The following is a 12,387-nucleotide window of genomic DNA, read 5'->3' on the forward strand; positions in this document are numbered from 1 at the left end:
AAAAGGGGCTGGTTGCATTTGTGTGCGATGATGTTTTCCAAAATATTCACTGGAGAAAAGGAGAGGGCTGAAGAGGAGGAAAAGCAATGGGATCTTGCAGCTCTTTCCCCTGTATAAGTTCCTGACTTGTATGCATGTAACAGTTCACATGAGGCAATTTTTTTTTTTCTATAGAAAACACACACTGGAACTTAATTAACAAAAACTTTGCGTTGTGCTGTTCATTGTCTCAGACCACCGAGAGGCTTTTTTTGCTGAATAATAGATTTCAATAGTTTGTTTAATTTAATGATCTAATTGAATACAATGTTGATATGACAGAAAATGTTGCACTTCTGTGATGTGACTAAAAAGTGTACTACTTCCCTTTCAGCTGAACACTATCTCAGTAGCAGTAATTACATGGACTGCATTTCCTCGCTGACAGGAAGCAATGGCTGTAACCTGAACAGTTTGTTCAAGGGATCTGATCTGCCTGAGCTGTTCAGCAAACTTGGTTTGGGCAAATACACAGACGTATTCCAACAGCAAGAGGTTAGTATTCCTTTGAAAGACACCTTTGTGTTTGTAGCATGTTTTCCAGCAATAGTTGTAGTTCTGTCTCTTGACCAAAGCCACTAAGAAGTCTCACTTTGTGACAGGATTTTTGTGAGTTCTTCTTTCAAAGCTGTATCCTATGTCTTTCAATTTCCAGATAGCCAGCCTGGACATGAGTACTATTTTGTCCTGCACCTTTGATTTATACTTAACAAAGAATTAAACTAGGGTGTTGGGTGTTTTGGGGGGTTTGGTTGGGTGTTTTTTCATTTAAGGAAGTTTAAACCTTGGGTCCTACTTGTAAACTAGGATGCTAACTAGAATTGAATAACTTTCGGTCAACTTTATGTATAGGTTATGGAAATCCAGTCTGTACTCAGTAGCAACGTCTTGTCTCAGCTGGTGCTGGAGTCACATGTACTCATCCCTCTCCTCTTCCTCTGTCTGTCAGTTGACTCCCTTTGATCCACTCCCAACAGGGAGATATGGTCAGTCATCTCTGTGAGCTTGCCACCTCCACACCAACTAGTCTCAGTTTAGTCCAAGTGGTAGTATTTCATATCCGTAAAATACTATATAGATAGAGTCAACTTGGTTATCTGCAGATAGTTTATTCTGATGACAGATTTAACTGTGTCACAAAACTACAGTGAGCCCAGCTGCAAGACTTACTGGCTTAGACACAGAGCCCCTGAGCTTATCCTGAAAGCACTGTAGTTGTATGTGTCACACCACTGGAATTGGGTGTACTAGGGAGCAAGACAGACGTCCATGTGGGTTGTGTCAGTACCTCCTGTGGTACAGGGGAAGGACCATAGCTGGATTTGGCATCTTCCTGTGTTCTGGACCCACATGTCTGTTTCGCAACTTCATCAGCAGTGAGGTCTCCACCAGCTGCTGGTCTTGGATTTGCACCTGTGTATTTTCTCCTAATAGACCATACAAAGTGGGTTTTTGCACAGACCACCATGTCGTTAAGAGAACCGTGTGTGTGTTCATGAAGAACAAACTCCAAGAGGACCTTCCATTCATGTTGCACGAGTTGCTCTGATATGCCAGAGCCTCAGATTTGCTTCCACAAGAGAAAAGCTGCACTCGCCAGGGGCACACTGAAGTGTGTACTTCACTATTCCAAGGGCAGACATGAGGCAAATTTATACCTTCTTCTGTGCGCCAAGTCACTCGTGTATGCACGCACAGAATCGTCCTGAGTCCACTGAAGTGTCTTGCTGCTGGCTCAGCCCAGGGGCGGCTGGATCTGGTGCATTTCCTGCCAGCATTTCTTGTCTGTCTCTACTCATGCTGCTTAAGCGCTGAGGGAGAATTTTACTCCTGTGCAGTACTGCACAAAAGCGCTTAGGAACTGGCTGCACCTGAGCTAATGAACTCTTTTTGGATTGCAAAGCACTGGCAGGTATGGGATAGACACCAGGGTTTGCCTGCAACCAGTCTGAAAGTGGCAAGGTCAATCATCAGTCTGAGCGAATAAATCCAGCTGTGCCTCAGTTAATTCCGTGTACAGTTCCTCAGGTTTATCTCCTCTGTACTCCCCTGCATGTTCCATAGTAGTCATATTATGCAGTCATTAATCTTTTCCTGTTAGTCACTCTCCTAAAAAGAAGAGATGGCTCTGTTGGTTTCTAACACTAAAGATGGCTTTTGTTTGACAGGTGGGGTTTTGTTTTGGTGTTTCTTACCTGGAATTGCTGATTAGGTGTGAGATGAGCCAAGTAGTTTGCCCAGAGTGAAAACTAAACAATTTTCCACTACGTTTCTGTGAATTGTATTGGGAGCAAAAAAACCACAAGCGCACATGGTTGCGCACACTTTGGAATGCCATGAAATACTCAGTGCTTTAACTCAAGTGCATCACCAGTAGTTGGGCAATCATCCTCTGCTAACCTGCTATAGTCTGAGGCACCTACCATATCTACAGACATATATACCTGGCTGTTCCCAAGTACGTTGTAGCAATTGTGGTAAATACTCAAAATCCCAAGAGTCACAAATAAATAAGATTAATTGATCTGTGCTTTGCTAAAACTGTTCGCTTCTTAGTTTCTCTTTATCTGTCAGAAATGCAGAGTAGCAAATTGAGCAACTGTGTGAAGAAGCCATTGGAAAGCAATGATCGATGTTTACATGCAAAGAATAGGTTGGCAGAATAACTGTAAAATGCAGTAGGGAAAAAAAATTGTGAAGCTATTCTGAACCACATTTACGGCTTAATACTTTTGGGGAGAGACTTGTTTTGCATAATTTTCCTATTTCTTTTTACTCTAGATTGATCTGCAGACATTCCTTACTCTTACTGATCAAGATTTGAAAGAGTTAGGAATTACCACTTTTGGTGCCAGAAGAAAAATGCTGCTTGCAATCTCGGGTAAATAACACAGATTATCATTTGTTGATTTTAAGTATTGTTTGTATTCTTCTCATTTGAGTTGTGTGTTTATAGTTGAGAAAAGGATCTTGTAAAGACTGAAAATTAAGAATCTAGTCCACAGAGGTTATATTGGCTTGCTCCTCATCAGAAGGCACTTAAAACCAGGCTTGATAGAGGTTTCTCATTACAGAGTAAGATTTCAGTTGCATATTCCTGTGTCCCCTTGTAAAGTTGGAGCTTGGTAGAAAGTCTGTTTCACAGCAGACTCTGAACTTTGTTTTATGCCCCAAAACTGTGGGTCCTAGAAGCTCTGGGATTATCGGCTCTGCGGAGTCTGAACAGCACTACATACTGGTCGGAACTGGCATTTTCAGGCTTTTGTTTCCCTGTCCTCCACTTTATTGATTAGCAGAGCAATCATCCTACTGGGAAAAACTGCCTGGGTTTTGGGGGGCTTTGGTTCTGGTCTGGTTTTTTTGGTTGTTGTTCTCACACACACACACACACACACACACACACACACACCCCCCCCCCCAAGGCCAGTTGTTTCTGCAAAATGTGTAAGTTTGAAAAGAAACATGTAGCTCTTATTTGGATATTTTCCAGCCCACTTTAATTAAAAGGTTGTCTTGTACCCTACATGTAGAAAGATGAAGGCCAAATATAATTTCTTACAATGCGTTGTAAGATGCCTGACTAGATTTTTTTCTAATTGTAATAAAAAGCATGAGATTTCATAGTACATTTTCTAGGCAATGAATCTGTATCAGAGGAAGGGTTTTCTTCAAATGCTTCATTGTGACACTAGATCACTCTTCTCCCCAATGCGTCTCTCCTGCTGATGACATTAGTGAATGTTTTCTATGAATTTAAAATGGTGGCATAAAGAGGGTAAAAATGCAATGTACTTAGTTCAATAGCAGTCATGAAAACCTATGTAAACTTTCAGTGATTTGTATCTATCATAGAGTTTGTTTACAAGAATAGAAAAGTGGGGAAAGGAAAAACATTTTGGATGAGCATTTGCTAATACAAGCTTAGGGTGCCTGTTTGAATGAGAGGTGAGCATCTGTTTTTTCTAAAAATCCTTATTAAAATATTGCTTCAGTGTTGTGTTTGAAATAAAGAATCGTGCATTGAGAAATGATCAAGTTGCTAACAGGCTTTTCTGTCATCTCAGTTTACATTGCATGGTTGTGCTGCAGCCGTACGTTCTGTGTGCATGTACCTTCCAGAAGATTGCAGCCTTTGAGCGTTATAGCAGAACCTTTTTGAAGTGTGTTAGCCTTGTCAATTGGATCTAAATCAATATTGCAAAATGTTATCTACTGCACAGTGTATCAGTGCCAATTAAGAACTGCACCAAATAGATGCCTGCATCCCAAGCCAGCCTTTCTGAGTCTTAACCTGGCACTGTTACTATCCTGTTGAACTGTTCAATTGAACGAGTACCTCGCAGACATTTTCAGTTCATACTGTTCTGTCTAAAATGTTATGTTTGCTTAAATAGAAGTTTAGCTTTTGGTTTAGTTCAAAATACTAAAATTAATTTCTGATGAGAGATTTTCTTTTTTGTGTGTGCCCTTTACAGAATTGAATAAAAACCGAAGAAAGCTCTTTGACCCATCAAACATACGCGCCTCATTCCTGGAAGGTGGAGCTAGTGGAAGACTGCCGCGTCAGTATCATTCGGACATTGCTAGTGTCAGTGGTCGCTGGTAGCAGTAAGTTGTGGCTCAAAGTCAGCTGTAAAGATGGACATGGCAATCCTGTGGACAGCCTTCACTGCACACCACCCTCTGCACTTTGGGAGTTTGGGTGTCAAGGACCAAAGCATTTTGTCTGCACGATACTGTGCCAAAAAACAAAAAAAGAACACGTTTTGTCTGTCGTCTTTCCAAACACCAAATGTGGGTTACGTTTTACTCGTGTAGATTGGACAGAATTTGCAATAATAATAATATAGGGTTCTTTGTTTAGTATTTTATTACCTATAACTATAATGTATGCACTGAATTTTTACTTTGTTGAATGAAGGAAGAATGAAGAGCTGGGATGCCAGAGAGCATAGATTTTGGTTTTATCAAGATGGATTTTTCTGGTACTGCTTAAAATAATTATTGAGGTCTTTCTGCACTTTACATGTTCTGATTTCTTGTCCTGTGGAAATTTATTTCTCTCTTTCATTTCCATATCGATTTTTATATTGGCACTAATCAAATTTTTTTCAGGTGTTCCTGCATTAAGTCACATCTCACTATAATGGTACTAGAAACTGGTTCTTATGCAGATTTTTTCCCTCTCTCTGTCTCCCCGGTAGTTATCTAAAGAGATTGTTCCAACATCAAGCCACTTGGTAGTGGACCAGTCCTATTACGCTCTTATGAAGCAGTCTAACGCTGCTTGCAGTAATCCTCACTCACTGTAACAGATGCAATGAAAGACCAAAATGGACCTTGCAATATTAACCCTTTGCAGTCATCATATTTAACTGCTGCCTGTTACGCTAAAACTGTTTTTAATGGTTGTCTCAAAGCAAAGGGCTATTTTTAGTACCCTGCCACTAAAGGACACTTATTTATATCAGACTTTTATTTTTAGATTCTATACACCTACAATACGTAACAGATTAAACTGATCTACTGCAGATTTATGGTAGAGAATGAAAGGCATTTGTCAAACTAGAGCTCTGGGCTGTCAGTTTGATTAAGCAGACAACTAATCTAATTTGACAAGACAGCACTGTTGCCATTTAATAAATGACGCATATTACTTACATGACTATGCATGCAGCAATTAAGTGACCTACATAAAGTAGGTGTAATAGCATCTGTTTTGTTCAATCTAGATCTGTAATTGTCAGCTGCAGAAGTGTTTAAAACTCTGGAGATGAACTATTTCTGAAACAAGTTATGTTCAACAGAAAGAGTCCATATAATAAGTGGCTAGAGCTAACTATTGCTGTCTTATACTGTGAAAGTCCAAATAATTTGGCAATATTATTCCTCTGTTTTTACAGATGTCTTGTTATGGGTTTATGAAGGGTTCTGATACAATGAAGGAATTCATAAAGTGCCTCTTTCTGCAATGCAATATGAAGTTTCCAAGCATTAATTTGTTGAAAAGCATTCCCATAAGAAATATTGTGAATTACCTCTACTGTAATGTATTATTTATGTTCAGTGTACAAGCCTTTTGAGATGGACATAAACCACTGTCAAGTGCTCTTAACAGAAGGCATTAGAATAACATTTACAGTAGTTGGTTTTTATGCAAAAATGGGTGAGAAATAGTTTTGACACTTTCCGTGGATAATTCTTTCTTTTAAGGTGACAATACAAAATGACGTATAGAGAAATTTGCACACACAAAGGGAATTTAAAGAAACTGTTACTTGAGGGCATAGATGATCAAGCAATAATATGAAGTCTTGTTGCGGTTAGCAAGAAATAACTGCTCAGTACTTGTTTCAGCCATATCTACTTAATGGTGTATAGCTGGGTGACCTCCCCTGTAGATCAAGTAGCATTTAGCTTCCTGTGGTTTAAATATTGTACTAGAGATCTGAATGGATAAAACTGCATCTTGTACACACACAGTTGTTCACATCAATGTTACTGTGCTCAAATGCCAAAAGTCAGTATCCACGTATCTGAGATATTTGTGTGTATGTACGTTACACGGGCAAGAGCAACTTCATGGAAAGCCTTGTGGAAGCCACAACTTCTAACGCTAGAACTATTTACACTTGTCCTTACTTCTAAGCATGTAGATAGTTCCATTCTAATGGACTTCTTATGTGCTTACAGATAAGCTGTCATTTAAATGTTTGCATTTGCAAGACCAGTGTTTGCAAATCAAACTGTATTCAGTCATGTTAATTTTATAAAGTATTTTTAATTAAATAAGTATTCAGCAACACCTTGTACAGAATTTTCTGCAACCCCTTCTTGCTTATTTTGCCTAAACTTAAAAGCATCAAAAAACCTTTACACTCCTAGACTTTTAGTCTTTCATAAGTACATACTATGTGTCTAGACAGTACTATACTCAGAAACTGATTTTATTACAGTGTTAAGTTGATGTGGTCTTTTGCTGAGCAGTGCTTATATCATCTACACCAAAGTGAAGAATGTCCCATTAACAACATTATTTTTCAATAGGGCTTCACATTAAAAAAAGAACACACTGGAAGAAAAAAATTTCTCACTTATTTTGATTCCACAAAGGGAATATGACAGTACAGCGTACCGTATTGTTAGTGTTATATTATGCACAAATATTTGACTTGCTACATAAAAATGTTAGTTTTAAATCTGTGCCTTAATAGTGACCAGTTATCTGTAAATATAGAGCAGATACAGATTGTATTTTTGTGGGTTGTGTCCTTTTAGTGATTTTTTTTTTTTAAAATAAAAGATGAAATTAAAACGTTAAAAATGGGAATTTTCAAAACTAATCAATGTTGCATAAAATAAATTTCTATAACTCCCTTGTATTCTGATTGGTTAATGAAGTATTTTTTATATAGACCCGGTTCCAGGGATGCTTGCTTGTTAATAAAATATAAAAAGCAGTATTTGACATAATTGCTCTTTCACATGCTAATGCTCTGTGTGTTTTACTATTCTTTTTATATCACATACAATGTGTTTGTCTGGCTTTTAAATGAGACTGTTTTGTTTTGTTTGGGTTTTTTTTTGAGATACCTCTCCTTAAAAATGAATATGAAAGGAGTTAAATTATCTCAGGTTCAATTCCTAGCAGGTTTTAATGCTCTCTCTTACATGAGTTTTATTCTTTCTTTGGTCTTCCCATTTTAATGACTACACATGTGTTAGTGTGGTTAGCAGGACAGTTGTACGTACTCTTTCATGATGGTCATTATACTATGACTTCCGGTGTAAAGTGGAAAAAAAAAAAAAATAGATATTCTTTATTTGGGATGCTGGCCACACAACCAGTCAGAATCTAGCAAGAGGCATAGCTTTCACACTGAGGTGATATGTACATAATGTTACATCAGTCTTGTCTGTTTGCTTGACGTGTAGTGATACAAGTTTAATATTACTTACCTCACTCAGTGCATTCGGGCATTTCATTATTCCAGCCTAATGTGTTTTCTTTGTTAACTGTTTTATACACACAGATCTCCACTTAAATTACAGTATTCCTGGCTCACTGACCTTTTAAAGATCTGTGAGTTATTTTCCTGAGTACCTCCTGGGATTTGCAGATGTGGGAACAAGTCTGGGAAAGGGACAGGTCAACAAGCTCTTCTGTTGAGGACAACTGCAGGGTATGGGGCTGAATACCAATTCACAAGGCATTGGCATGAACTATGTGGAAATTGCACAGGCAGGTGGACTTGCAAATTGCTCGGCGTTTCTGATGCCTGAGTGATAGTGAACTACAGAGGTCTGAAACAAATAGTTTCCTTTGTGGACCACTTATTTGGGTATATTGCTCCTAGTGGACCACCATGCGGCTTCAGTCAGCAGAGTGGTAAAGATGGTGTGGGGCAGAGGAGGGACGGTGATGGAGCATCAGAGCTAGATGGCTGCTCTCCCCGCAGTGCGAGCAGTGTTCCCAGCAGCTGGCATGGCACAGCATGAACAGGATTGTTCCCTGAACAAAGAAGCTTCGCAGTCCGGGTGCTCATCACCTCTCTCTGCTACCAGTCAGAAGAGCACAACTGGTGATTTCCAGTCCAAAGAGGAAGATGCCTACTGAGAAATGTTGCCAATGCACAAGAGAAAAGAGGTGGATTCTCCAAGCTGCGTAAAGGTTAACAGTGAGACATCTGTCCTTACTGTTTGACCCCACTCCAATCAAACACTTGGTGGAGGAGACTTACTTTTCCAAAGCCCTGGAAAACATGGTTACAAAAGGTGTATGAGTACTGTTGCAGGCTAGTCAGGGAAGGTGTGGTAGGCAAGGATATTCAGAAATTTGTGCTTGTACTGTGAAGTAAGCCAAGAAGTATTTGATTCCAGACAAGCCTGGACACTGCTGGAGCTACCTTTTGTACTTGAAGAACCGGCTTGCTTTGTGTTACAGACATCTGAGCAAAAGAAAGGTTTGGCTTTCATTTGGAGTTGCTGCAAAGGTTCTTGGGATTTGAGAAGATGGAAAAGCAAGTGGACTTCTAGAAATTTTTGCAATATGCATTATTGGTGTTCTACAATATTTTCAGCAGCTTCTCTGAAAGTGGAGAACTATAAAGATATGTAGGCAGCTAGGGAAAGTGTTTACGGAATGCCTGAAATGGTTAAAACATAAATGAGCTCTGCTTTTGAATTGGGCGTAGTTGTGAGTGAGGAAAACCTGAAAAGCACCACACAATAAACTCATTCTTTTGGTATAAATTTCTTTTATTTTTCTTTTGGCTTAAGATACTGTCTGGGGCACTTCTATATCTGGAACTAAATCCAGAAATTACAAGAACTTTTTGCAGATTATGATTTGCCATTGTATTAAGGAAAATTTGGGGTTTGTCTTTGTTTCCTGTGCTACAGACATACAGAAGTTTGTTTATAGTGTTCCTGATTTTAATGTTTTACATGATTTTGTGAATCAACACAGGAATTTTGTAAATTACTTAAATTTTATAAATTACGCAGGCTCAGTAGGAGTCAGCAGTGTGCCCTGGCAGCCAAAGGGGCAATCTGCACCCTGGGGTGCATCAAACACAGTATCACCAGCTGGTCAAAAGAGGTGATTATCCCGCTGGATTCAGTGTTGGTGTGGCCTCACCTCGAGTACTGTGTGCAGTTCTGGGCCCCACAATTTAAGAAGGATGTTCAGGTCCTTGAATGCGTCCAAAGGAGGGCAACAAAGCTGGTGAAAGGGCTGGAAGGCATGGCTTCCAAGGAGTGGCTAAGGACTTTGGGCTTGCCTAGTTTGGAGAAAAGGAGGCTGAGGGGTGACCTCATTGCTCTCTGCAGCTTTTTGAGGAGAGGACGTGGAGAGGGAGGTGCTGAGCTCTTCTCCCTGGGATCCAGTGATAGGATGCGTGGGAATGGTTCAGAGCTGTGCCAGGGGAGGTTTAGACTGGACATGAGGGAGCATTTCTTTACTGAGAGGGTGGTCAAACACTGGAACAGGCTTTCTAGAGAGGTGGTCGATGCCCCAAGCCTGTCAGTGTTTAAGGCATTCGGACAATGCCCTTAACAACATGCTTAACTTTTGGTCAGCCCTGAGTTGATCAGGCAGTTGGACTAGATGATCGTTGTAGGTCCCTTCCAACTGAAATATTCTATTCTATAAATCAAGCTAAAGTATTAGAATATTTACCATTTTTTAATATTGACACAACTCTTAGGAGGAGCTAATGGTCATTAATTAGATTATTTTTTCCTCTTATTTTGAAGAAAGTATGCTATTAAAGAACATACTCAAATGTTAAACTACTTACTGTAATAAGGTTTAATAGCAAAACAGCCATAAGGAAAAGCAAAATCAAGTAACTCATAACTTCTCATCAAAAAGCAAGTTTTCAGCCTCGAAGGAGAAATATTGTTTGCAAACTCTCAAGTTGTTGGTTGTTTTTTTCTTTTAATAAATAGTCCAGAAAATACTGAGAAATTCTTGTAATTACATGTAAATATATTTACAGTGTATTGTTTTGTTATTCCCAGCACTCTTTAGACTATCTTGAGCTGTAATTACAACAAGTATTCTATGAACTTCTTTTGACATTGAATTGAATCGGAGTAGATATGAATTGTATTGGGAAATGGAGATACTTGGTTATGAAGATGCAGAAACTTAGGCATTAGTCAAAGCATCTTCTAGTGTCAAGTTTCTCTACTCTTCTAAGGAGTAAGACTTGGGCAATATTTGCTCTACTGAGAAATGCAGAATGATTCCAGATGTTTGACGAAAATATGAATATGAATACATTGTGATGGAAATTACCTAGATTGTGCCAAAACTGTGTTGCAACTTCATGGAAACTAACAGATGGAAAAAGCAAAACATAATATGAGAAAAAGAACCAACTATATAATGAAGTAAAAATTTGTCACTTCTAACAATAGGTGATGAATGTTTTAAGAAATAGTGTTGCCGCTAATGTAATAACCCTAGGACAATGAATTCATACAGATGTTGTTACACTTTTTTTGTTATGATAAAAAATCACAGTTTGTCATCTGTGAAGGACAGAAGATTTGAAGAGGCCTGAAATGCACATGGCACTAGGTTATGGTTTCCAAAATTAAAGCCATCCATGGAAAATGCAATCTCATGCTGTATATGGACTGTATAGAAGAGAAGTGGAAAAGCTGTAAGATTTTTGGGGGAAGGGTAACATAAGAGACCTTCAGTAGACAGTAAATCTTGCTGTGTGTGATGTGTGAATGTATGAAGGGAAAAAGAAGATGGAACCCAAGAGTAAATCCATTTTAAAGCAAAAGAAAATTAAAGTTCAGATACAACAAAATGTTCACAACCTTTTCCTCTAGTAGGAGTCTTTCCACCATGCAGCAGAACAGTCTTTGGTTTCTCAAGAGTAAGCCTCCGTTTTCATGCCTAAGCTCATCTCAAATGTGAAGTTGCTATTGCATGGTACAAAAAAGATCCTTCCTCTGAAATAGCTTGAATGCAGCACTGGATACTTAGCAATGTCAGTTCAGCACTAAAAATCCTGATCCTTTTGGTACTGGAAGATATTTTTTTATGTAGTCCAGCATCTAGAAATCAGTACAAACAAAGCTAACATGGTAAGTGAGGCTGAATTGCTGACAGATTTGGATCTTGCTTGGAAACTGGATGGGAGACAACTAGCTAACTAATCCCTGTGGGCCAATAGATATTTTTGTGCAGCTATATTAAAATTATCTTTGTCCCAGCAGTGTTTGTCCTTGCACCAAACGTTGACAATAGCCAGCAAGCTGGAATGCTGAAGGCATCTGTCACGTAGGAAGGCTCCTCCTGAGCATGCCTCCAGCACTGATTTATCTTCCATCTTCACTGAAAGTGGTTGCAGATGCTCCACTGTTGACTCAGTGCTTTCTTTCCATTATACTTTTGGACTCCAAATGCTAGAAGGGGCTAGTTTTTAAATTTTACATGCGGTTTCATGAGCTTTTTGCTTGCACAAGCACAATGTTCACTTCTTTTCCTAGGAGTGATTAATGTGGAGAGTATCCAGAACCGCTAGTGTGGACGAGAGCTTTGAAGGATTTTTTTAAAGAGATTTAAAAGTCACGACTGGAGACTGGAAATAACACTTCTGGCACTGCTGCCTTTCTTGGCTGCTGGTGGTGTCTGCTCACCTCTCCTCGATCTTGGCTCTCCCATGCTTGGCTCTAGTCTCTGCTGTCTTCTGGTGAGCAGTCAAGTTTCAAACAAATACTATTGGGAAGTTTTGAAGCATTTTAAATTTTCAGGCAGACTCGTTTCCATTGCTTTTTGTGTTGGACTTCAAAACTGCAGCAGTGAAGGTACAGATGCTAATG

At 39.2% G+C, this 12,387-nt stretch overlaps 1 protein-coding gene across 1 annotated transcript in view; it reads left to right on the forward strand.

Moving 5' to 3' along the window:
• BICC1 (BicC family RNA binding protein 1) overlaps positions 1-4,645 on the forward strand; it is a 111,955-nt gene extending 107,310 nt beyond the window's left edge. The window contains exons 19-21 of the mRNA XM_075717809.1: positions 374-534; positions 2,821-2,920; positions 4,515-4,645. Coding sequence (XP_075573924.1) covers positions 374-534; positions 2,821-2,920; positions 4,515-4,645 — 392 coding nt within the window. The remainder of the gene's footprint in view (positions 1-373; positions 535-2,820; positions 2,921-4,514) is intronic.
• The last annotated feature ends 7,742 nt before the right edge of the window (positions 4,646-12,387 follow it).

The sequence above is a fragment of the Pelecanus crispus genome, chromosome 10 (genome assembly GCF_030463565.1).
Source record: "Pelecanus crispus isolate bPelCri1 chromosome 10, bPelCri1.pri, whole genome shotgun sequence".
NCBI lineage: Eukaryota > Metazoa > Chordata > Aves > Pelecaniformes > Pelecanidae > Pelecanus > Pelecanus crispus.